This window comes from Drosophila serrata, unplaced genomic scaffold (genome assembly GCF_035046125.1).
Source record: "Drosophila serrata isolate PLE 108 unplaced genomic scaffold, ASM3504612v1 contig_217, whole genome shotgun sequence".
NCBI lineage: Eukaryota > Metazoa > Arthropoda > Insecta > Diptera > Drosophilidae > Drosophila > Drosophila serrata.
The window spans coordinates 496,789-524,225 of NW_028257115.1; the positions used below are offsets into that span (position 1 = coordinate 496,789).

Below are 27,437 nucleotides of genomic sequence, written 5' to 3' on the forward strand. Positions count from 1 at the left end.
CCATGAACACCTTTTTAACAATGAGGGGACGATTTCCCAAGGGCGAATCAAAGCCACCCTCAATGGAGAAGCCCAGACCACAGCTGTCCTTGACAATCTCCACACAACGTGCTCCACCACCATTGGCCGCCGCATCTTCTGCTGAATAATTAAAAGGGGATTATTAATATTAGTATTCTTTAGGTAAATAAGAGTACATAAAATATACTTAAAATATAAATTAATGAATTTAAAATGAAATAAACAAACTTAATATCAAAAGAAAGGAAGAGAACCCTTGTAAATTCAAAATGTAATTAATTAATATTTCAAAGAAAATTAATTTTGATTTGGAAGTTTATAAATTGTGATACAAATTGTTATACATTTAATTAAAAAATTTAAATTAAAAGTATTCATAATTATTCCATAAAATTTCGTATCGCAAATTTAAAATTTTGTAGTATACTTTTGTGCGGAATTTAAATGAATTTCACAAAAAATAAATACTCTTCCAAGGAACATCTTATTTATTAAAATTAAGGCATATTTCCTTAAATGTAAACTAACCTTGTGCCCGAATCTCCGCCGCAATGGCATTCCGTGCCTCTGCAGCCCGTTCCAACAGTTCACTTGTGCTCAGCTTGGCGGCATCGCCGCGGGACAATTGCCTTCTGGCTCGGATTCCCGCAATGGTGGCCTCCGCATCCTCGTCGTGCAAACTCGCCGGCTGCTGTGGACTCACGGATCCCGTGCTGGGTGTGGTGGCCACTGGCGAACCGCCCGCCTCATTGGACACTATATCCAGGTCCAAGTCCAGAGATCGGGAGGCCTTGTGATAGTTCCTCTTGCGCTCATAATCCAGCTCCGTGGGCTTCTCGTTGAGCGAGCTGAGCGAACCGAGGGAGGAGCGCTTCTTGGTGAGAGCCTTTACCACCAGCGACTCGGAACGGGTCACCACCAGCACCACCTCGGGTCGTGGGGTCTAGACAAGGGATACAATTTGTTGGATTAATCATTTAGCTAAGATATATATTTTGTTACAAATATTACCTTTAGCACACTGATGGACTCGCGATGCGTCAATCCTCGCATGCTCATTCCATTGACAGCCAGAATGCGATCTCCCTTCTTGAGACGTCCATCCTTGGCCGCTGGAGTGTTGCTCAGGATCTTGTGGATCTGCAAAAGATTATATATTATTACAGAGAACACGAGAGATGAGACTCCACAACTCACTGTGATTTCCTTAGCCTCGTAATCGGAACCTCCGGCCAGAGTGATGCCAATGCTACTCTCGGGATTATCCCGCTGCAGGACAATGATGAAGGCCTCGGGTGTCTTTAGCGGCGGATCGGCCTCCTCCACAATCTGCTGGACATCCTGAGCGGTGATCAAACTCTGATTGCTGCCCAAAGAGGAGAAGCTACCAAACTCTGTGGCCGTTTCCTGGGTAGTGCTCACATTCTGAGTGGTGGAGCTCACGCCCGAGGAACTGGAGGCCAGGGAGTCCAGCGAGGAGAAGCGCTCATGATGCGGCTTCTGGGCTATCTTATGGATCACTGGCGAGTGGTTTTGGGTCTGTGCCTGCGCCTGGGCAGCGCTCCGCTCGAACTTCTCACGCAACTCCGCGGTGGTCTGCTGCTTCAGAGGTTCCCGCTTCGGCGATGGCAATACCATAGGCTTGACCATTGCCTCCACCTTGACCTTGGACTGCTGCTGGACGGGATCACCCTTGAAGCTGGCCTTGCGCTCCTCATCGATGAACATGGCACTGATCTTGGCCGGCGTATCAGATCGCCGGCTGCTGTCGTCCGTATCCGAGGTCAGCTCCACATAGGCAGCCACATTGATTAGCTTATCGACCACCAGTTGCTGCTTGCCCATCTGGATTTGCTGCTGCTGCAGCTTGTAGCTGGAAATGGGCTTCATCCGGCGATTGGCCAAAGAGCAGGCCTCACCATCGGTGCTGTCATTGTCCTCCTCCTGTCCCCGGCTCTTGGCACTGCGGCACTTGGCCGAAGCCAGAATGCTCTTCCGGCTGGAGAGCACCACGGATTCCCCGCCATTGCCGCTCACCTGACTCTTGAGCACCCGCCTGGTCAGATCCACGGCTGGGGTGCTGCCCAGCGAACTGCAGCTGGCCTGGGAACCAGCCGAGGATCCCGAGGTCAGAGTCGAGGTGTTGGAGCTGGCTATCGAAGTATTCGTCTCGGAGCTGAGGGTTCGGGTCAGAGCGAACTTCTCTGGCGGCGTGGCCACACGAGCTGTGGTGGAGAACACCGAATCCGTGTCACTTTCCTGATCCAGAGGCGGCGGTGGTGGTGGCATCATCATAGTCCTCGGATGTAGTGGCGTCAGGGAGGTCCTTGGGGGCTTGGCCGGCGGCTGTGAAAGCTGCTGCTCCAGTGGAGGTCTCCTCTGATTGGAGAAGATGCTGCGGTAACTGCTTCCAGACACACTTCCAGCTCCTAGTTGGCTGCTTCTCACATTCGTGGTGCTGCGATGGCTTTCGCCGAGGCCACTATCCGTGCTATCCTCGCCACTGGCCGCCTTCACCTGGCTCTTGATTTCGGGCAAGTCCAGAATGGGTTCTAGGAGCTGTGGTCTCTCGGGTATGACCAGACCCCGTAGCTTTGAGAGACTCCTTCGACGCTGCTCTAGGATATTGGTAATGGCCGCCTTGCGATTGGCCGCCTCACCTCCTTCGCCGGAAAAGCTGATCCTACGCTCTACGCCCGCGGAATAGGATCCTCCATGACTCCGCCTGGGCAGGGAGGCATAGCTTTGTGCAGCCGGAGACGAGGCCGTGTTCAGGGAATACATGGAGTCGGCCACATGCAGCTGCGGCAACTGTTTGGCCAATTGATATTGTCGCTGGACATCGTTTAGGTTCTCCACACTCATGGCGCGGGTCTTGAGCGACGGAGCTGCCGGGGATGAGCAGCTGTCCAGCAGATTCTCACTGCTGCGGTTCATGGGCTTTCGGGAGAAGGACGAGGACGCTGAGGAGGAGTTGCTTATGGGGGCTGTCATCGGAGCCGGTGGTATGGCATCCAGTTCGCTGTTCGAAGAGAACATGGCAATCTTGTCCCGCACCGATTTCTCCGATTTCTCATCCTTTCGCCAATCACTTGGCTTTCGCGGTGCCCCACCACTCAGGGATCTCTGATAGTCGCGGGTCAGGCTGGGAGCTGGTTCCACATTTATCACCAAATCCTGACGATACACCTTCCGGGGCACTGTGGGCGGTGGCCCCGTCTTGGGCAGTGGCGGTGCCGCTGTACCCTCATCCTTGGCAGTCTGGATCTCATAGCCCAGTTCAGTGGTGGTCCCCTTTAGGGGATGGCTACTGTGCATGATCAGGGGCTCACTGAAGTTGGGCGGAAACTCATGACCGTCGGGCGGCAGGCGGGAATAGGTTGGTGGCGAGGCGTAGCTCAGGTAATCCTGCACCAGCAATTGCTTTGTGGTCGTCGCCTGATGCAGATGATGTGTGGCTGTCGTGGTTGTGGTTCCAGTAACTGTGCTGCTGCTGCTGTTGCTGCTCAGCAGCTCCATTTTGCCGGGATTGAGGGATGCAGCCAGCGGCTTGGTAGGTGGTATCACCAGTTCGGAGGAGCTTGTCTTCTTGCCGCTGTTGCTGGTGGAGATGATGCTGTTACTGTTGCTGGTGGTGCTGCTGCTGCTGGTGTTCAAGGTTACTGCTGGGATGCTGTTGGCACTGATGTTGCCAATGCTGCTGTGGTGGCTACTAAGGGTTCCAAGATCTATAAGGATTGAAGGAGAGACAAGAGAAAGGAAAAGGTTTGAGTTAGTCAAAAGGAAAACACGAGGATACACAAGGGGAAATATGTATAACAAGGTTTTATAATCGATTCATCAAGTTTAAGGGATTTAGTGATGACCAAACAGGGAACATAAGGTATCATACATATCATATTATCATATTATCATATTATTCCATTAAACACTTGGAAAAAGCACAAGTTAGACACAAGTAAGGAACAGGTAACAATCTACTAAGGACATCTGGTTATATGTAATAGGAATTGTTGTAATAAGCTGTTGTATAATCATAAGAAAAAACCATAAAAAAAAGAAAGAAAAAAGAGAGTTAAAAGAGAGTTAAAGCAAGATATTAAAAATCTATATATTCAAAAAGCAATTTCCACTACGAAACACACTAAAATCATTTAAATAATGGTCAATTAGTTTGAGTTTTTGTTTTTTTGGGGGAGAGCTCTGTTACAAAACCCTAAAATAATTATCCATCCATCCCAACTTTCGCTCCCAGCAAGCCCCCAAAATAGTTGTCATTATGCGATAACCGGAGACGAGACGAGAAACAAAAGCGAATCTTACGGATGCGATCCCAGCAATTAAAAACCGCAACAATAACAAATAAGAAAAATTCGTTTAACTCTGTTTTGCGGTTGACACAAAAACGTTTCTAAACAAAAACACAAAAAACGAAACGAAACGAAAGAGAAGGTTGATCTTTAGGCAAACAAATTATAGACAAAACTAGAAAATGAAAACAAAACAAAGAGGTTTCCCCTCTAAAAATAAGAAAAGCGAAAGCAGGAGAAAGAATGGTCCGGCTACTCCCTCAAGCGGAGAGTTGACAAAAAAACCTTTATGCAAAAAATTAAATACATTTTGGGGTCACTTGGGGGAGTTTCGTTTCCTAATTTCTATTTGGTTAATTTATGGTTTTGGTCAAGAGTTTCTAAACTCGATATTGAATTCGTCAGAATAGGAAAGAAATTCTTCTTTGGTCATGTAACGATTTGCATAATTAATTGAAACAAAAAAACCATAATCTAAAAACAAAACGAGGCTAAATTTCATTAAAATTAAAAACGCTGCGTGGTTTTTTTCCCCTCTGGCACACGCACGAGATGTTAATGAACTTTTGCAAATGTAAAGTTTGCAAAAAATAATAAAGAGAGAGAGAGAGAGGAGTAGCGAAAAATATAAAAAACAAATAATACAGAAGAATTGTTTAATGAAAAGAAAGGCAACAAAAAATCATGTTTGCATGTGCCGAAATTAAAAAATACAACAACGAAAATAAAAAAAATGATTATGGTAAAAAAATACAGCGAAGAAGTGCGTGAAAAATTGCAAAATGTAAAGTCAAGGGCCTAAAGAAGAGAACTTTGACCTTGGTAAAATAAAAAAAGAAACTAAGACTGCTCTTTTGAAGGTGAGAAAAATTCGTCATGAATAATATAACATCTTCTTTCTATAACATACCAATATATAATGATCATACTTTTTAGTTGTAATAATTTCCTAGTCCAAGCCAGACCCCTTCTTTACTGTTACTCAGTTTTCACACGACTGATTGGCTAAAAGTTAAATATTTACTCATCGAACTGTTTGCTCGATGAGCCATATCGTCGCCAACTTACTGTATATTCCTTATAGACTGAGTCAGTCCCCTAAAAACGACGTCATTCGATGACGGAACTACATCAACGCACCTGTATTATATCACCCAATTACATATATATTTCCCATTGAATTCAACTCGAACTAATAGTAATTGTAATTATTTATCGGACAAATCTCTACGAAGAAAATAAAAGAGTTTATTGTTTTGTTCCCGTGATATGTAATTAATCAAATTAGGTAAGATATATATATTTTTTTTTTGGGTCTCTAATTTTTGTAGCGGAGTGTGATGTCAAGCGATTAATCTTCACTCTGGCAAGTGTAACATGAGCGACGGACATGCTGCCTTTTGGACATTTGAATATCCGAATAAAACTTGTTGCTTATCGAGCATTAATCGAATCAAGTTTGTTGGGGTTAAGGTTCGAGATCTTTTGCCATAACTTTGTGTAATTTTTCATTTATCTTTTTGTTTCTCTGTTTTTTTAGCAATTAAATAACACAGTTCTAAATAAGATTTCATAATTTACTGTTATTATGTGTTGCCTCTCTTTCCCAGATCTTTAATTTTATTTCACATTAGCACCCGCTGCGAAGTGATCGTTGGAGTTGTTGAAGTTGTTGGTGTTGTTGGAGTTCTGGCAGTTTGGATTTAATTGTAATTTTCAGGGGGTCTCCAAAAAACACCACAGGCGGTTAGGTGAGAGTCTGTGTGAAAGGTTGTTGATACGGTATTCTTATAATGAGTGTTGCCAATTTTAAATTGAACCAAAAAAAAAAAACAACAAAAAATTCAGTAAAGAGATTGTGTGGAAAGGTAATTTCAAGAGGAATTCTTTATGGTGATTCAATTGTAATTTAATTGGGTGACGAAATGTCAAGTGATTATTTAAATAACCAAGTAAGGAAAGGAATAGTATTTAATTCAATTTCCTTCTCATTCACATCAATCACATTTCCCCAGCTGCAGTTCCTGGTACTTGATAATTTGAGTTGTTTTACACACACTTAACTGGTCTTTCATCAAGCATTTCCGTGCCAAACACAAAACATGCCAAAGTGTCGTCTTTAATTACAGGTGAAACCAAAGAAAATGGAAGCAAAAGAGGCTAAAGAATAGGTGGTAAATGCAGAAATGAAAGACAAAAGCTGCCGAAGAACGTCAAGAAGAATCGGTAGAAGATTCTTTAAGCTGCCGTCCAATGTCAAGTTCTTTGGAAAATAACTGCAGTTGGGTTTTCCTGTAATAACTTCCGCTATGCGGCAAATCGCTCTCTCCCAAAGCGCCACCCCTGCAGTTGATAATTATAAATTGCCTTCGGGGAAAATAAAGAATTTTCCCACAGAACCCATGAAAATCCTGTAACAAATTGCTCGCATTTAGCGAACAAAGTGCCGAGGCTTCTCCAGGTTTTTTTTTTCTCAGGTTTTCAGTGTGGGAAAAATATAAAGAATTAAATCGGAGCTTGGCGCGTAGCTAAATAATTGAAATTAATATTTTCTGTTGAACTTTTATGCTTTTCAACAACGAATTTCTTTAAAATGAAAACACAGTTTATCGCGCCGCTGCCTTTGTCGGTGTTTCTTTGACGTTCGAATTAGCGGGCCAAGGTGGGGTTAAAAATGCGTAGATTGGTAGCCCGCAGAATTCTTCTCAGATTCTTCACCTTCTTCTCCTTTTTATTTTTTTTATATTTTTTTTTAGCAATTTTCTGAAGTGCTGAAGAGGAGGAAAAAAATAAGATTGTATTTCCCAACCCGCAAGCCTCGCATATTTCATTTTAATTATTTTATTAAAGTCTCTCCCGGGCATAATGTGCAATTATTTAAAGTGTTTTTCGATGCTGAAATCAACAATGGCTTGAGGTGGTATTATTATTTATTATTATTTAATGTCATTTAATGATTTTTCCAATTATTTCTCACAAATGCAATATGTTTGCATAACTCCTTGAACAGCTGATTGATTTGGTTAGCTCTAATACCTTAATTCTGGCATCTTGTACCATCTTCACCTGTCTTCTTTTCCATCTTGTCACAGCTGTTTCTTTAAATTGGTGTGTCATAGCTATGGCACATATGGCAACAGGGGGTTAAGAGGAATGCAGCAGAGTGGCAACAGCTGCTTCTCAGGTTTTAGCCACTTAGAAGAAGGAGATGAAAACAGCAACAGCAAAAAGAGCGGTTTATTATGCGTAAAAAGGGATAAGGGTTAAAAGAGGACAAAGTGTAGTCATAGTAGACTAGGGTATACCCTGTTCTATAGGTTTAGAATAGATTTTAAGGTCCGGAAGTTGAGGATACATTTTACCATATATAATAATCATATAATAAAGAACTTTAAAAGGAGTAAGGATCATTATCTCTTGAGTTACTTATCTGTATCTTCATTATTCATACCCTATATATATCACATATCTATAACTTCTCTATCGTTTTTCTATATATTTTTAACTTCAATATCAATTTCTTTAAAATTCCCCATGACCCAAAAAATACCCTTTACATACCAGGATCATCTGGTTATGGAGCAACTTAAAAAATGCGCCAGCCATTTCTTTATTAAATAAAGAGCCACAGGAGAGTTACCTCTCCTGGGTAACCCCTTAACCCTCTAAGTACTCCTCCCCTTGCCCTTTTTGCACCTTGCTGCCGTTTTGCATTTAATGTGTCATGCTACGATGCAGTTGCTGCTGCTGCTGTTGCATATGTTGCATTTGCAACTTGCAACTTCTGTTGCCGTTGTCGTTATGTGGCAAGCGCCAAGTGTTGCACACAATGCGAGAGAGTGGGAGAGCGATGGCAACCTGGAAAAACTACTCCTAATGCGGCGAGAGGGAAAATGTGTGTGTGTTGCCAAGAAAAATGTGCGCTTAAATTGCAGCTGAGAAAGGTGAGTAAACGGGGGCAGAGGGAAGGTAGGAGAGGGGGACAGGTGGCTCTGGATAGGGGCATGAAGTGTGTGCCGTTGCATAAATATCGAGCTAAAGTGCCACAGCCAAACAGGGGGGAGGGAAGTTGCAGTCACTGTCTGAGGTCGGATCGCAGCTGCCACACACGATGCCAACGCACAGATACAGTAGAGATGCTCTAAGAAGAATTCTGAAGAGTTCTAAAAGAACTCTGAAGACTTATTTCAATTTTAGGCAAAGTCTAATAATTATTATTTAATAATATAGTTAAAAAATATATATCAAATCATAATATTTACATCGTCTTAGGGGTATCTCTAAGAGCAAACACTTGTTTGAGCTTTTTTTGAATCTCCTTAAATATTTTCCAAACATTTTTCTAGTATCTTTCCCCCCAAAAATATATGTTTTATACTTAGTATTATTTGTACTATATCTTATTTATTTTTTAAAGATTTTTCTCTCTATGTATTCTTTACTGTACCTAACACACATAACACACTTAAAGCCGGCGGCGACTCTTTTTCGAGAAGCTCGCGGCAAACTTGACTTAAACGCATTTTTCCTTGTTGTTATTGCTGTTGTGTTTTGTGGTGTTTGTTGTTGTTGTTGTTGTTGGTGTTATTGTTGTTGTATCCTCATTTCACCAACGAAGACCTCCAGGTGCGTAAAGGAATGTGTGGCAAAAGAACGTTATGAATTATTTGATAGTTGGTTATATTTCAGATTTGTGTACAAAATATATGAATGCCTTCCTTGTGCATGGAAGAACAATTTATGCAAGACAGGGCTTAGAGAAAATAATGGAAAAAAGTTAATGGCACGAAAGGTAATGTTTATGATCAGGTTGTAGAAAGAGCAGGAAATATTCTAGGGAAATTTAATAAAATATACAAAAGGTATGCCTTGATTTAAAATATTTATTATATCAGTTTCCTTGTAAATTATTATTATTATCAGTAAGTATCTTTCAACAGTAAGTAGATATGATCAGTTATTAACTATGATCAAAAAGTATCTATAAACATTAGGTAACTATGATCATTAAATAACTATGATGAAACTCTGAACAGTAACTATCTATGATCAGTATGTATGTATGATCAGTTACTAACTTTGAACACTAGAACACAATGACTTGCAACTTTTGTAACACAACACATATCCGAGACTTGGCTGGTAGAAGTCACTTCGTTTCGAGGATGTTAGAACCAGTTGAGAATCATATGACACATGTGCCATAATTGTTTTGGAACAAATTGCAATAAAACTATGGAGTTATTCTTCTATAAAATTTTAGTAGTATATAAGTCGGAGTATGGCGATTGGTGGACTATATATATACATATATAGAGCTGCCATAGGAACGATAGGAAAATTTAAAAAAAAAATGTTTTTTATTATTTATATATACATTTCGGCACGATAAGTTAGCTTCCTTTCCTTTCTAGTTTTTCACTGCCATTAAAATGGCAACTAAAAATCATTTTTTAAACTTATAAAAAAAGGTATCCGGGCTTATAAATTTCTAAGAAACTAACTTGCCTTCCCCCTACACTTAAATACGTAATTTCTTGGAAAATTATACAATCACTAGTCTAACGAAAAAATGCATTCCCTCCAAATGGACCTCTAAAGCTTTGCTTCATTTTGTGTGTACATATATAGGCAAATAAATCTTAAAGCTGTTAAAAAGTAATTTAAATAAAACCAAAAAAGGCAAAAAAGAAAAAAAAATAAAGCCCAAGCTAATTAAAATAATACCAAGAAATTACGGAAACAACTAATTGGCTTCAGTGGAGATTACTGGGTCTTCTTTTTTTGTTTGTTTTATATTTTCTGCTTTAATTTTTCGAGTGTGACATTTGTGGATCTCTCTCTACATAGGGACTCTGTGTGTTTTTTATGATCATGATCATGATGATGATGAGTTGGTAGTTTTAATAACCCCGGTAGAAAATGCTTTGAATATGTCAAGAACTGTAGCGGCGGAAAGAACTTTGATCTTGGAATGGAACTGGAACTGGGAATCGAGTCGAAGTCGAGTTAATTTGTGTATGTTTTGGCATTTCAGATATGATGGCAATGCAATCGGCACAATTAAATGTTTTGCACACACTCACAGACACTCGAGTGAAGAATGGCCAACATGGGTTAATTACTTTCTGTGCCCCAAGAGAAAGGCACGCTCCGTTGCACATTTTAAGTGGCAGCCCAGGCGGAGGCACACAAAAGGTTCAAAACTATTAAAAGTGTTTCTGTTTTCTGGTTCTGTTTCTGTGCCCCTGTATCTGTATCTGTATTTGTATCTGTATCTTTCTTTGGGCTTCCTTTGCGGCATTGCACTCGAGAACCCCTGCCACCTGTCTGTCTGTCTGGGTCTCCTCCGGCTTTTTTTTTTGTTTCTGGGGTGCGATCTTTATCGGGGCAGGGCCCCGTCACCTGAAGCTCAACTCTGAGGATTTCCAAGCGAGTGAGCAGAAAATGTTCGAAAAAAGTAACGAACTAGAAGCGAAGACCTATGCATTGTTTTCTTATCAATTAAAGCGTGACCTTTGTTGTGGTTTTATCTGAATCATTCGGGGGTTCCTTTATGGTCTAATTAGTGGAGAAATCTTCAGTGCCTCTGCCTCTATATATAGTTTTCTATATATGCAGCGATGACAGTCGAAACTCAATGATCCCAGGCAATAAATTGTGCTTTATCTAACGAAAAGTCTGATAATGATTATGACACCATAACAATATCAATTAGGTAATCAAGCGGTAAATATCTCGATGAGCTTCTTTACGAAAGGGATCTGGAAACAACAAAATCTATAATTGAGTCAGAAATCGATTTTAGCCGTAAATAAAAATAAATATTAACAATGCTGCTTCTCTTTTTATTGGCAAATGATATAGAATGTGTCGACAGGTGTCCGAAATATATATATGTTTATATACATTTCGATTTATTCAAGTGTCAGCCTTTGAATTCGTTTCTTGTCGCGCCATAAAAATACGAAAAAAAAGCAGAGTTGTCATTAACGTGAAGGGGGAAGTAATGGAAATACCGAGCTTGTAAATGTATCTGATGGATACCAAGAGTGTCAGTCACTGAGTACAGACCGACAAGTGTTACATTCGAAGGCAAAACACACACACTGTCCACGAAAAGAACGATAACAAGTGGAAAGATCCGATGGCAATTCAATATGCTTAATGGTTTAAACGGGAAATCAAGTTGAAAATTTGAGAACTTCAATTCAAGGGAAAAGGGGAAGTAAAAATATATTGTTAATAAATGAAAATAAATAATAAATGTTTAAATGCAATTAAGGCCAAGGTAAATATATAGGAATTAAGTCAGGAAGTCTATAAGATTTTATTACAAGCAAACAGACATTAAGAAACATGTTTTCAATAAAAGAATATAATATATTAAATAATACTATATTATATATAATAATTCCTATTTAGTTATTGAACATTACTCCTCATAAATCTGATTCTCAGTTAAGAATCATTTCTGAAAAGTAATATTTCTGATAAAACCCTTCCACATTTTCCACATATTTTCAACCTAAATTATATTTATCTGAGACCATATCATGTCCCGACTTTGATGTGATACCGATTCCCAATTCCGTTACGGATCCGTTTTGCTTTTGAAACTCTTTAAAAATGCCAGACACAAAACTGCCCCAGAAAAGAAATGCAAAAGTTGTATAAGAAACAGCAAAAAAAAAATCACAAGAAAATAAAATAAATTCAAGTAAACCTTATAAAACAATCTCAATTGGTTCGCTTTTTGGGGCTTTTTTGTATTTTTTGGTATTTGGCAAATTCTCTTTAATGCGAAATTCGCAATTTTCGTTGACATTTGCAAATTCTTGTCACAAAAAACCAAAGCAAAATTTTTGTTTCAAGCGAATTTCAACTATTCGGCAGCGGCCTCTTTTACGCTTTAAAATCATTTTTATTTTATTTTTTATTTTATTGCCCGAAATGCTGGAGTTGCATTTAAAAAAGAGTGGTGGAGACCCCCCTCTTGCCTGTCAGTTTATGTAAAAAAATTGAATGAAAGCTGGCAAACGATGACAGACAGCCAAGTAGGTGAGTTTCAGTTGAGTGTTTATGGTGCATTTGACACAGCAAATTCAGTGGAAAATTGCATCAAATATTTATGTTAATACCCCCCCTCTCTCTCTCTCCTAGCCAGGTTAACGTTTAACGAAAGTAGTTCGAATATCTTGGCCAAAATGTTTGTCCATGGCATACAAATCGCGTCTTGGAGAACTTTTACTGGCCGCTGCTGAGGGAAATGTGTCACAAATGAGCAGGAAAAGGTGAGGGGGAAATGGCCAAGAGATCACTGGGGAATGACAGGGCGAATTTACAAGCCTCACTTAAAGGTTTACAGAGGGAGAAAAATATATAATTTGCATATATAATAAGTCCATAAACAAAGCAGGAGAAATTGTCTTGAATAATCTTTAAGATAACCCATCAACAAATGGTTTTATATTTAAAATAATGTTATATCTTCTATAAAAATGAATTTTTATCTATAATAACTAATAAAATATATTTTATTTTAAATATATTTCCCTTTCTCCCAGTGCATTTGTCTTGACTGGGCTAAGTGTGAAAGGTTGTATTTGTCATCATCACGCTCGCTAACAAAGTAAATTGGAGTAGAAACCAAGTTAGTGGGTTGCCGTTGATGAGGAATAAGGGGGGATATCGGTGTAAAAGTCACCTTTTCACATAAAGGGAAATCGTTTTTCGCACAACAATGAAATGAAAATAAAGGGGGGCGGGGGAATATAAGCCCAGTGATCCAAGGGAAAACTTCAATTGCAGCGAAATTAGTGAAAGAAAATGCAATTTGACTAAAGAGACCGGCGACAATCTAATGTGTAACCATCGGATACAATCAAATGTTGGTATGGAAAGTGTAGAAAAACTAGGGAAAATCCAGGAATTTACTTTTAAAATGTACTTCTTCAACGAGATTGTATATAAACAAATTTATTCGTAGTGGAAATAAAACTTATTGAATTGGATTAAAATATTTAATTTTGATAAAATGGAAATATTTAAAAAGATTTAGTAATTAAGACTTTTTATTTTTAAATTGTACTTGATTATTATTGTTTAGCTTCTCTTTAAATTCTATATGTTCTGGTATTATATTTTATTGTGTTCAAATTTAAATATAATTGTATAAAGTTCAAAATAATTAAAATGTAGTTCACTCTTCTTCCAAGATATTATTACTAAATTACTTAAAACTTCAGTCGGAATATAGAATATATTCCTTAATATATAACAAATATTTTAATGGAACCATAAATCCCCTCATACTCTTTTTAAATAAAGATTCCCTCTAAAATACCCATTCACTCTCCATTCTTTAGCTCATTTCACTTAAGCATTTTCCATTGGGCATCATTATTCATTAACCTCCGATCAAATGATAAAGAACTTCCTGAATTATTTCCACTGGAACATCGATCTTTCACCAATGGAATTCCCCGGTAGAATTCCCAACTCTCATTTCTCTTCACTCGCTTACTTGCCTTTCTCTCTAACCGCTGATCCGCTTCGAGCACTTTCGTTTTTGCATCGATTCCGCAGACATAATTCAGAATTTTATTCTTTTTGTTAAAATATTTAAACAGTTTGCTTTGCTTTCTGTTTTTTGTTTTTTGCACTCGTTGGGTAATTTTGCTGTATCGTTATTTATAATTATTTGTTTGTTTGTTTGCTTTTTTTCTTGATGAAAATCGGCTTACGTTGTCATTTAACGGTTTTTCAATTTGTTGCCATAAGCTGCAAAAATTTTGTTATGTTAATTTGTTTGTTTTATAATTTATTATTATTTTGAGGGAAATTTCACTTTTTGTTTTTGCGGGGCTCTCTTGTTGCCAAACTGGCAATCATAAACAATCACGGACAATTTGCATTGCCTGCAATTAATTGTTGCGCTCGAATGCGCGCTCAAAAGTGAAACGGAAATGCCCGAAAATGGAAATCAGAAATCAAAAAAATGTACGATGTAAAAAAATAAACAGTTTGCAAATTGCAATTAATTTTTCAAACGTTCGAATTCGATTTCAACGCGAAGCGTTACGTTTACATTAATTATGGCGCAATGTGAATGAACTTGGCCAAAATAAAATATTGTACAGATATATGTACATATATGCACCGCACAACAATTACGAACAGAACGAAACTCACTTCACGGTCAGCGATGAAACGAAACTTGATGAAGGCGTGGGATCGGACTTGCATCTGAAAGCTGCTTCGGAGCTGAGAACGTTGTGCGCCCGACGACCGCTGAAAGCGAACTGATCGCAAGCTCAAGCCGGAGACGTGGCCCAAGCTATGGCTCAGCTTCGGCTTGTCTTCGGCTCTCTGCTTGTGGTTTCTTCGGAGCCGAAGAGTAGCTCGGCTGCTTGCCAGCCCTCTCCCCATGCAATTCTTCTGGTGGCTCTCCCTCTCTTGCTCTCGCTCCCTCTCTTTCTACGCTTTAATTGTTTGGAGCGTCGAGCGATCGATATCAATGGTTAAACTTCATTATGATCAGCATGTGGCAGAGCGTCTTCATCATCATCATCATCATCTTCGCCTGTTTACAAGCTGATGACAAATTTGTGATAAGAAATTTTGGAAAAAGAATCTGATTTAATTAATTTGAATGGGGGAGAGAGAGAGATGCTGGGAGTAGTGTAAGATGATACACATGGAAAATAAAGATGCACATTAGATCAGGAATTTTATATTTCTTCTTGGGGATAATTACTCATCTTAGTTTTGATAAATCATTAATAATGTTTTAATATTTTGTACTTATTCAAATATAAGAAACTGTTATTACATTTATATAATATAATATTTCTGATATTTATAAATGAATGCTAATAAACTCGTTAATTACCTTATCATAATTTGGTAAATCATTGTTTTAATAATTTTAATTGTAAGAATTAAAGAAATTAAAGAAAGAATTCTTCAAATTAACACTTAATAATAATATACTCGTTAATTACTCATCTTAATTTGAGAATTTATTAATAATAATAATAATATTAGTTGTCAGAATTAAAGAAATAATTTGTAATGAAATTATCAAATGAATTCTTCATATTTAAAAATGAATACTAAGTGTTCATCTTAATGTGGTAAATAAAATTGGTAAAGTTTTAATACGCTTGGTTGTTTTAACTTCTCAAGAAAAGAAATGTATTAAATAAAGTCTGTTATAAAAATGATTAAAAATGAATTCTTGAATATAGGGAACAAAAAAGTAGTAATAATAAACTCTTTAAATATGATTTCTGTTCTTGAGAAATTAAACTTTGATCTGAGTTCCAGGCGGCTCTTCAAAAGGTTTATTTATGAAGACAGACAAAATTGTTGAAACAATCAAAGGAAATTATTTGCCATATTTAAATTAATTTACGACTTTAATGTACATATATGTGCATATATTTGTTTATGTAACAATTGACTCAATTGTTTTGTTTTCTATACACCAATTTCCCTGGAAATGGGTGGGTTATAGAGAAAAAGGGGAGTAACCTTGAAAGAATAGAACAAAGAAAAATAGAGAGTCATATTTCCAGATGAGTTAATCTAACCAAAAATAAACCCAATAAATAAACTCTTCTGAGTTCCAAAACTGTGGGAATTGTTTTGTTTTATGTGATTTACCTGACCTTGATGAAAACCTTCTCTTACAGATTATTGCCTTTTTTTTAAGAACCTCACGTAACTCGGTCGAAAATAAATCGATTAGCCAGCGAAAACTTAACCACGCTTCTCCCAGACATTCACCATTCGAATTCAAATTCGAATTCGAATTCATTCGCTTTCAGTTCAGGCAAATCCCACGAATTCTGGCAATTATCAGTCCTTATAGCTAGTTATATAGCACACGTCTCCTGCCCACAAAATCGAGACAGACAATTGCCAAAAAAATAAAAATAAAAAAAATACAAAACACCTTTAATTCCAATCGAAGTTCGTGTGGTTTTTATTATTATTTTTTGTGTTTTGTATTCGCCCCTCTCCAGCCACGAAATTCTAGATATTGTTTAAATTGGCTGACCCAAACGTACTGTAAGTGCCAAAAAAATAAGAGAACCACAGTAAAATAAAGAATAAAAAACAACTCCAATTGCCTTTCGAGGGGTTTTTTTTATGTTGTTGTTTTTGGACACGCTCCACGCTCTCTTTGGCAGTTGTTAATTTTTAATTTGATGATTAATCGATAACCGTCGGCGACTTTTGGGCCATTGTACTCGAATCGAAGTTGGGGACGGGGGGAAAAACCTCAAGCTCTTGTGATTAGAATTTTTAATAAGCCATCTCCAGGCAGAGATTTTCAAAGCAACCCACACAAAATTCTCTTCCCCCTTGGATAAAGATCTCTGTTTGAGTATTTGGGATCACTTTGATGGAGATGATGCTCGGTTGGGAGTCTCCAACAAAAAAAATACAAGTATAAAACACATTTTCACCCGCAATAGGAGTTTCCCTAGGAAAAACCGAAAGTGCGTTGGAAACTTTCACTTTTTTGGGATCCCTACAGAATATTGCATAATGACAGACCCGACCTTTTGGTTAATCATTAAATCCCAGGGAAAACTTTCTATCCCGCAATGAACATGAGAAAAAATCAAGAGTTTCTCGCCTAGAGAATTCTTAAATTCCCAATTGTCATTTATCATTAAGCATCATCTTTAGCATTTTTTTGAGTTATGATTTTCATTTGATTTTGTGACTGACTGAAATGGAAACCAAATGCTATGATATTTGTAGTATATTCGTATATCTTTCCATTATAAGTTTGTGCTAATGAAACAAGTGTGTGAACAACAGCTGCCACAAATATCGTTTTGCTTTCCCAGTAGACCTTGGATCCAATTTCCAGGCATCCCACCCTTCAATCTGGCGCCTGGCAATAACAAATCAATCAAAAAATATGGCAAAACATTGTAAAATATGTCACAGGGGCTTGCGTCAATTTTCCTTTATTTTTTATTTTTGTTTGCCGCTCAGAAGCTGCGGCGCCAATATTGATTGCGAATAAAATGCAAATTGCGTCAAAAGTTTGCTTTTTGGCGGCACAACTTGAAAAGGCAGAAATCATTTTGACATTCGCAGAAGGAGGAGGAACTTTCCGTCTCTCTTAATTTAGATTTACATTTGTTATTTTTTATTGTTACTAGAGGGTTTGGCCAAATATCTTGTGAAACTTGTCAAAATGTTTTGTCACAAATTTAAAGGCTAAAAGTGGCGATGGAGCTTGGTGTATATTCATGCTTTTGATTTATAAATGAGTAAAGTTTAAGGTAATTTTTGGAATTTATCGAACCCCTATCATAAAAAAAGTATTTAAAAATACTTATAAAAATGTATTTTCTGAACATTTATTTAATAGTTTTAGTAACAAAACAAAGATCATGACACATTGGAATTTTATTTTTAGTCAGAAGCTTAAAACGCATTGAAAGAATCATTTCCGACCCTATAAATCGTATATATTCTTGATCAGCATCAAAAGCCGAATCGATTTAGGCCTCTCCGAAAGAAGATAAAATTTTTTAATTTTTTTCCAAATATTTTATTCGTTAAAATTGTCAAAAATTGACAAAAAAAATGTAATTTTTTTAAATTTTAAACTGAGTATGCAGATTTATTAATCTAATAAAAACTAGCTTAAACGTGGTTCCCGAATTAAAATTAATGATTTTTTGGCTTAGTTATGAGTTTTCAAAAGTTTGATTTGAGTCAAAAATTGTCATATAAAAATATCAATTCAAGGAATAAAATTTAAAGCTTAGTTATGATAAATTTTCAAAGCGATCCTTTAATTCAATTGCAAACTTTAAGGATTTATCAACTTCAGCTTCCTAAAATTGGTTTCTTTTCCCGGTTTTCGAGGTAAAACCATTCTGAAATTATCGAAAATTGATCAAAGTTAGCTTATAGTGATTTCCATTCAATTTACACTCTGATTTCATTCCCAAAACTCAAACCAAACTAGGGCAAGAGTGTGGAGTTTTGGGAAAAACAAAATAAATGTTCGGACAATGAGCACATTAACCCCATAAGGCCCCGGACTAACAATGCTCCTGCACTTGACAGTTGCATTCGAATTTATGGTTTTGATATTTAAATAAAACAAACCCAAATACGGAATTTCAAATGCGGACAATCACAAAGAAAACTCTATATTTATATATATTTCGAGCTCATTAAGAGTGTGGAGTTTATCTTTTTTTGGCTGTGGGAGTTATGCGTTTGTGGGTTAACTAGACTCTAGCCTCTTTTATTGATAATCTTCTGTAATAAACATAAACAAGCCGCAATAGATCCATAAACATCAATTGAAAAACACTAAAAATCGTTGTACCATTAAATCCGCAAGGTTTACGAGGATCTTGGGCCACGCAAAAAGAGACATTAAAGTCATAGAAATATTAATAAATTTCCGCGGACAAAGGCTGAATATAAATTTCAATCAGTTGCAGCAAAAAAAAAGAAAAAATCACCATTACATATAATTAAATTCAATTTCAGCCCAATCCTCAGCCCAAAGGAATACGAACACAATAAAAACAATATTGGCTGAATAATAAACAATAAACATAAATTACTTTAGTAATAATTGTACCCTAGAAAAGGGTGCTTGAAGTTTAGCTTGAGGTTTGTTATGGTCTTTGAATAGAAAATCAGGTAAGAGGATGATTTTATGGCTAAAATTATTTGCTTGGCCAGACTTTAAAATAGCAAATTTAATTGTATTTATTTCAGCATAAAGTTTTATTATTTTCGATATTATTTAAGCCAGATTAAATGGAGTATTAAATTTATTTATTTAGCTGCATCTGACCTTTAATAGTTGCCGACAGCAAATTGACCAAGTTCACATGGCTTTGATTCTGGCCCCGGCTATCATGTATTAGAAAGTAAACAAAAAAAGAAACAAACTGGATTGCGGATTGGATTTGGGGCTAAAACAAAAAAATATAATGGGGCGTGGCACATGGCTAGGACACACCTAAAACATCTGTAGATTGGGCCCTCAATTTTGGGCTGGGTTTATTTTCGGATTTCTTTTGTATTTCGTTTTAGCCAAGGGGACCTTTTTGGCCAACAAGTGGCATTTGTATTTGATTGTATTTTTGTTTTTAATTAATTTGACTTTGTCGACTTGCTTTATTTCCTTTTCTTTAATTAGTCTGATCGTGTTTCTTGAGATTTGATTTTGATGCATTTGACATTTTGTTGAGTGCCGAGATTGGATTCCATTTCAATTGGAAATTGACGCAGTTTCGGGTTTGGCCACCAACTAAATATCGTGTGAAATAATCTGGCTGCACAAATTGGCACTATTAATAAATAACATGTTTAAATTGAACAATTTTAATCTATACACAACACGGCTTGTTAACGAGTGGAAAAAAAACACACAAATATTTTCCGCTTCAGAAATTTTGTTTCCCTCATGCACGCATTTTTCATAGCAACAAATTATGTTAATCAAATATTTATCAATCAAAGAGTAATAAGAAGAAAAAAACCAACACAACACACAATTACTTTATTAATAAAATAGCCACAATTTAAACCACAGAAATTGCATGAAAATGATTCATTAAATTATTAAAAATAATAGCAAACATTGGTTAATTTGTTCATCACTTAAAGAGGAAATCAGTATGAATATTTAAAATCTCTGACGTATCTGACAGTGATTAAACCATTGACAACAAATGCTTTATAAATAATTGAGTTCTAAATCTGCGAATTTCTTTTTCTTCGTTTCGCTTTTCAATTATCTAAATTAAAAAATTCCTTCACCATGTTTTTAATTTTTATATTATTAAGCAAGATTGTTTTTGTATTATTTGTTACTTGTTGTTTTGCCAATTTGTAACACACATTTCATGGCAGCTGATTGCTTTTGCCGTTTCACTTGGCAAGGTCGCTGGCAATGCAAAGATACATTCGCCAGATACAGATACTTTGGGAACTCTTTGGTGACAAATGAGCTTGTAAGTCACAAGTGGAAGTTGTACAGAGATAACTCTGGCATTTTATCAATGGATTGTTATCGTTCACGAGTTCGATTCGGTTTTTTTCAGCGACCTTGGGAGCGGATTTGTCATCGGGTTTTATGATGAAATTTAATTGACATTCAGTCAGGGTTAATGTCAAAATTGAAACCGATTAAAGTTTGTGTATGATATTTCAAAGGTGGTGATTTGAGGTAATTATTGAGAAGGGGCTTACTTTTGGGTTATTTTTCAGAAGAGAAGCTTAGGCTTAATTTAATTAGAAATATTTACCAATAGCTTTATGATTTTTCAGTACTATTTAAGCAGACTGTATGACTACTTTAATATATAATAATTATACCAGAAAATTAAGTATTTAAACCAAGGTTTTCTAGCTTATTTTTAATCACACTTTTAGTTGCAACCGATTGCCACATCATTTAAATTTCCTCTCACTTAAATAAATGCAAATGCAATGCAAAATACATAAATTTTATATGTATTTACTTGTCACTCAGCGGAAATCGTGATTAAAGGTGCGAAAAGGTGACTGATACTCCACAAAAGTAATAAAATCTGTAATTTGCATTTAAATAAAAAAAAACCGAAGGGAAGCCACACACAGAGCTCTGCGGCATTTTTTCCGGCCCTTTTTTGAATGCTCATAAATTATATTTTTGTCTAATTTCTAAGCGCCAACTAAAGTGCACTTACTCAGAGTATTCACACATAAACTTCCATAAATTGAATTTATCACATAAAAAACTACATAATTCACTAAGATGTCGAATTTCGAATGCTGCGAATCCTGTTACAATGATGAAAAATGGTTGGAAAATGGGAAAAATTGGTAGCCCTCTTGAAGGTCTCTTCATGTCACTCGAAAAGAAAATGAAAATGCAGTCGAAAAAATAGGATTTTTATATTTAAATTTAATAAATATTATATTCAAGTATTACTTATAAAACTATGTTTAAAAATATACCTATGAGGCAGTATCAAAATGAAGACAATGAAAGTATAATATTCTAACCTTTCACTTTATCCTTATTTTTGTTACCTTTTTAACTATATAACTCTAAATAATATTTTTAAAATATTTTATAAATTTCCTCCAATTTTTCTCAGTGCCTGAGCAGTGGAAGGATGCTAATGCCGAAACATTTTCACTGAGGCTTATCATCATTTGACAAAAAGGGAACAGAGCGAGAGGGCGGCACAGATAGAGCGGTAAATGGTATTTTTTTCGCCAGTTTTCCCCAGTTTTCCTGCAGTTTTCCCCCAATCCCCTTTCCCCCCTTTTATTTAAGCTGATCGCTGCTACTCGCGGCGGTCTTTGAAACAAAGTGCAAATGCAAAAAGGGAACCAGAGCCAGAGGGAAATCTCTTGTAGCTGCTGACACTTAACGTGTCATTTGAACATTTTATTAGACTTGACAATGAACTTTTGAACCAGCAGGGGGGAAGGAGGAAGGGTAAGCGGGGGAGAGGGTCAAACCAAAAAGAAACATTTACAAAATGTACAAAAATTTACAAGGCGGGTGGCTAAACAAAAACAAAAGGAAAACTCTAGGAAAAGCCAGCAAAACAGGCCGAAAAAAAGGAACAAGGTACAAACTTTCACGTTTGACAATTTGATGGAAGAACCGAATGAGAGCCGATTATTGTGGGAATTTAATAATGAAAATTTAAATTATAATAAGGATAAAAACTAAATAAATTATAAACCCAACAATTAGCAATAATTTTATACAAATTTATTAAGTATAACTTAGCAAATTACAATTTAAACGCTTCAAATTCCTGTTTTCTTAACTCAAACCTTTTCCGGTTCCCATTCCTTTAAATTTATATAGTTTTTTCCGATCAGATTATTAAACAAAAAGCACTTTGCAATTGAAACCATATCTTTCTCAGATATGTAGGCACTTTAAAAAACTCGGAATAACCTTTATTTAAATGCACTTTACTTTTACCCCCTTCCTTTTTTTTGAGATCTCATCGGTAGCTATCCAATACAAAACCAATCCAATCCAATCAGTAGCCAATAGATACACCCACCAACGGGCAAAAAACAAAAAACAAAAAACAATATAAAAACAAACACAACATAAAGATCACCCACACTCTCTTGACTTTCAAGTCGCTCGAGTGTTCAGTGAGAACGCGGCGAAACAAGGCCCGTTTAGGCCATTTATCAGACAAACGTTTACATTTCTATTTCAACTGTTTTTTAAATGTTAGCTACGATGTTGGGAAGACACTGGGAAAAATATTGGTGAGCTAGTAGAAGTAGTGTAGAGTAAAATAAAAATAATCGAATCCCTGAGAGCCTCTTTTTAAAGTTCAAAAGATACAAATGTATCTAAGCGAAATGGTACTTTATTTTCATATATTTATAAATATATATTTATGTACTGTAGAATTATTCATTAATGGTTTTTTTAATAAGAATTTCGCTTGGTATAAATATATAAAAGTGTTCTGTCAGAGCATTACTTCTTATTAACATTTTTTAAATAAGAAATATCATTAATGTAATGGTAATAAATAAGTAAAGATAATATATAACTACTAAACAAATTACGGAATAAGAATCTTTATGCTGACTATAATATTTGAATTATTTTATAATAAAACTCATACATTTTTGTATATAGGTTTTGAAAAAGAAATTTAATTAAGAAAATGGAAAATAAATACATTAAAAAAGGGCTAAGTGTTTGAGCAGGAAAATAAGGAATACTATATAGAACATTAAAAACTGAAACTGCCTGGAAATATATAGAAGATGAAGTTGCTGCTATAAGGACTCAGAATTCTTAATAAATTTAAGGAATATATATATAAATATATATTTATATAATAACCTAATTTTCTTTCTCTGCACACTCCGATTCCTCCTACAATTTATTGAGGGCAAAAAACATTTCTCAATGTTCGATGTTCGCTGGTTTTTCTTGGCCTTTTCCTCCACTCACCAAGCAGATCGAAATAAATCTTATCAAATTAAGTCGAGACAACAACCCGAAAGCTGTAAAATCGTAGGCGTGAGTTAGTCGCACCAAATCGAGGCAGGTAAATATATATAAATCTTATATATATATATCTTATATATCTGAGGAACAGAGGGAAGTGAGGCTGCTGGTGGGCGTTTATCTGAGGGCTTGTCGAGGTTTGTTTTGGGTTTTTTTCCCCCCTGTTAACTGGGCTTGGGCCTCATTTTGGGATTGGGCAATTGACCAACTTAAAAAGAGACAACAACAAAAATAACACATAAAACACGACAAAAAATTGGTCAAATTAATTAAGCCATTTCGACAATTTTGCTTTGCACATGAAATTGCCAGCGAATTAAATTGTTTAAAGTTTAATTTAATTCGTTGACGGAACTGAGAAAACTCTGTTTTTTGTTTTTCTGTTTTCAGGAAGAAGGTTGCCAAATACCTTTAACAATTTATCTAACAATTCGATTCACGTTTTATTCGTTATGGAAAATAAATACGTATTCGTATTTCGATCAGGAAGCAAGTAAAGGGCCCCAGACATCGTCGCATCTCCAATTACAGTGGTCCACATACCAAACTTGAGGAAAAAATAAAATGTGCTGAAATAATAACCGGCAAAGACACAGCCAGACAATGAACAAAAAAAATTCAAGAAAAAATTGAAGCGAAAAGAAAAAGAAAAGAAAAAGTTATGCCTTGCGGCTGGTCAAAAAAAAAATTATAAAAAACTTTATATATTTGCCACCGCTGATCGATCAAATTTCGTCTGCGGGGCAATCAATGGAAAGATCATACGGAACGCAGAGTTTAAGTTAATGGGTTAAGAGTTATTTTGGCCAAATTTGTGACACACTTTGGTTGACACGAATTTCACTGGTCATATTTTTCTTTTCCTTTTTTTTTTGGTATTTTTTATCCGCATTGTTGTTTGGCACTCACATTTCTTTTGGATTGTCAACAAAACGGAGGATCTTAGGTGAGAATTGTGAGATTCGGTAGCGAGATCAAGAAAAGAAAATTATAAAAAAAAATGTTTACAATGTTACTATAAGTTTTTGGGTATTTTAAAATAAAAAATAACAGTAAAAATTAAAGATATGGTAAGTCAAAACTCTCTTTAAGTGCAGGTTTAATAAAAATAAATCCATTGTAAAAATTATTCAATGTTTTTCTTTTTAGAGATTAACTTGGTTAATTTTCTTTATAAACCCAACAAAAAACAATATCAAACAATCCATTTAAAGCTTTGAAATACTCTCTGCTTTACAATCAACAAATATAATTAAGCTACCTTTGCTTTATAACCATTTTTATTAAAGCAAACAGCTTGAAGATTTCACAAAATTAAACCAATAAACAATTTCCTCTGTAACCCCCAATTGATTCCTCTTCAAGTATATCATTTACAACCCATAACCATAACCTAATCTGCATTCATAGATATATAAATTATAAACTCATTTAAAAATACAGCAGCAATTGTATGCACATCGATAACTTTCTCAATTCGTTGGCCAGACAAAACAATTGCAGCCAATTAATTTGTCATAACCGAAAAATATCGTTTCTTTCTTCACAATTATGTTGTTATGGAAAAGATATATACCGAGTGATAACTATGCAAAGCTCAAAAGAAAGAAAACAATAAACAAGCAAAGTAGAGGCACCCACAATGCCTCTCTGATGTCCAACAATTACAAATAACAACAGAAATTATAATGCACAGAGTCTTCCAAATCGAATCGAACTGAAAAACAAAAAAAAAACGAGTCAAATACGAGAGAAATGCAAGACAATTGCAGAGGGGGACTCCCCCGATTTGGATTTTGGATTCGTAGCTACAAGGAGCAAATTGCATAATTATTGCTACAAATGAAGCTGAGAAAGTGGTACCGTTTGAATCGTGATAAAGCGATAATTTTCCCCCCAAATCCAACCAACGAAAATGCATTTCACTTTTCAGGTTAACAAACAAAACAAAACAGAAAAAAAATACTGACTGTAGACTGTATTATTATGAAATCTCGACAAAGTCAAAGAGGAAAACAAAACAAAAGTCGCCCACGCGAAAAATAGCTATAAATTTAAAGATGCAAAAAATGGAGGAAAAACTCGAATGCAATTTCAAGTCCGAGTTCAAAGTTTGCGCTTCATTTTAAATCATTTTATTTTCACTGCCGTCTCAATATCTTCTACTTGGGCTTTTTTATTGCATTTTCATGCAACAAAGAAAATGGAAAAACAAATGAGGAAGGTGATGCGGACACGAGTTTTTTGTGGCTACTCATCCTCTGAAATGGTATTTTCTTTCGGTTTCATTTTCATCTCGAATTTCTATATATTTGTTTATGGCTAATCATTGTTGTTGTGGGAGTGAGTTGGGGGCAGCGAATCAAAAGTCTCAACTGTCGGAAACTTGTTTGCACTTTTGACAAGCATTTTTGGGTGCAATGAAAGGTAACATTTACAGTAACCCGAGGGCTAATTAAAACACATAACACGCCCCCTTTATGAGGAAGTTTCAGCCCCTCCAATTGGACGTATCTTGTGGATAACGTAACAGCTTACTTAATCCAATGCAATGTCCAGTGTTTGGTGGGAGAATGCTATTTGATTTGTTATAAATTTCAGGTGAATAAGTAATTTTTTAACTAATTATTAGAAAATATTAGAAGAATAGTAATTCATTTGTTTATACATTTTATTTATTTTTATATTATTTATTTCTGAATTTAATAAGATGTAAACAAGATGCAATCCTTAAGAACCATTTCTTGAAGTTCGATAGATGCAAATGTATCTGAGCTAGTTGGTTCTTGATTTTGATATATTTATATAAAATTTTATATATTTTTTTTTTTATTAATTTAACAAGCTATACAAATAGAATAAAACTGCTGTTGCATTTGATTATATTTATTTCTTAATTTAACAACCTATAAAAAAAGATTTAAACTACTGTAGCATTTTCTTGAAGTTTAAGAGATACAAATGTATCTGATCCCTCGATTTGCAACCTACTTGTGGTAAATATATATATTTATTTATATTTTAACATGCTATAATTTAGGTTAAAACTCCTAGAGAATTTCCTTTGAGTTAAGTGAAGATACAAATGTATCCAGCCTTTTATTTGCAAATTATTTGTATTAAATATATATATTTTTATGTTCCTGACTGGATTATTGTTCTGATCACGTCCCGTTAGAGTACTTGAGAAATTTGCTTAAATCTGAGCTTAAACCGTTGCAAATTATAATTTGTCCTTCATGATGCCCTGCTAATTATTGTTTCCATGTGGAAGAATTTCCACAGTAGCCACGAAGGGAAAATTTCTAGGGCAATTGTGTTTTTTAACATATATATTTTTTATGTTGTTTACTTTTTAAAATGCCGCGGGATATAGCCAAGAGAAGCAGAAAAAATAGCAAGAAAAAAAGCGTGTTAATCCCGGCCAACGGTTATTGAGGCAACCCAGTTAAAGCTCTCTCTCTGCCCCCCCTTCTCTCTTTAATTTTTTACGCCGCCTCTGGCTGGGATTATGTTTCATTATTTTCAGCTTAATTATTTTACAAGCAGAAATTAAAAGGTAGAAGAGGGGAAAAAACTCTATAAATTTGCTGCCTTTCGTTTGTTTTTCTTGGCTTGTTGACAGACTTGCATTTTTATCTTGGGAATTTTGCTTTCAAGGCTAAAAAGAAGCTAAGGAAATTTATCCTTAAGGAAAATGGAATAAATGTGAAAATTTTGAATATTTATTGGGTTAAATAAAATGCTGAAATACTGAAAATTAGTTCAGTTCTAATATTTTAAAGTATTTGAAACATTTTTAAAAAGGAAAAAATATAATATATTAAATATCAACTAAAAAGAATATAAGAATTTCTAGACCAAAAGATACATGTATCGTTTAGTAACTCAAAGCTCAAATATTTTATTTGTCTATATGCATAAGTAGAATCATTTTTCTCAGTGCACCTTAACATTGAAAGAGAGTGAGAGCTAAGGAGTTCGCGGACTAGAGGATCTAGAGGTATCTATAAATAGACAGCGATTGCTATTTATGTATGTAA

The 27,437-nt window shown here is 35.8% G+C and overlaps 1 protein-coding gene across 10 annotated transcripts in view; it reads right to left on the reverse strand.

Moving 5' to 3' along the window:
• Positions 1 to 27,437, reverse strand: part of bbg (PDZ domain-containing protein big bang) — a 120,301-nt gene that overhangs the window by 799 nt on the left and 92,065 nt on the right. For 5 of the 10 annotated variants that reach the window (XM_086829506.1, XM_020954100.2, XM_086829508.1 and 2 more), the window contains 4 exons: positions 1,219 to 3,749; positions 1,033 to 1,161; positions 550 to 964; positions 1 to 141 (listed from right to left, as the gene is read on the reverse strand). In XM_086829506.1, coding sequence (XP_086685632.1) covers positions 1 to 141; positions 550 to 964; positions 1,033 to 1,161; positions 1,219 to 3,749 — 3,216 coding nt within the window. Of the gene's footprint in view, positions 142 to 549; positions 965 to 1,032; positions 1,162 to 1,218; positions 3,750 to 5,241; positions 5,331 to 13,857; positions 14,115 to 14,525; positions 14,645 to 27,437 lie in introns of those variants that run through there. The other 5 variants (XM_020954105.2, XM_020954104.2, XM_086829509.1 and 2 more) reach the window with 5 other exon arrangements.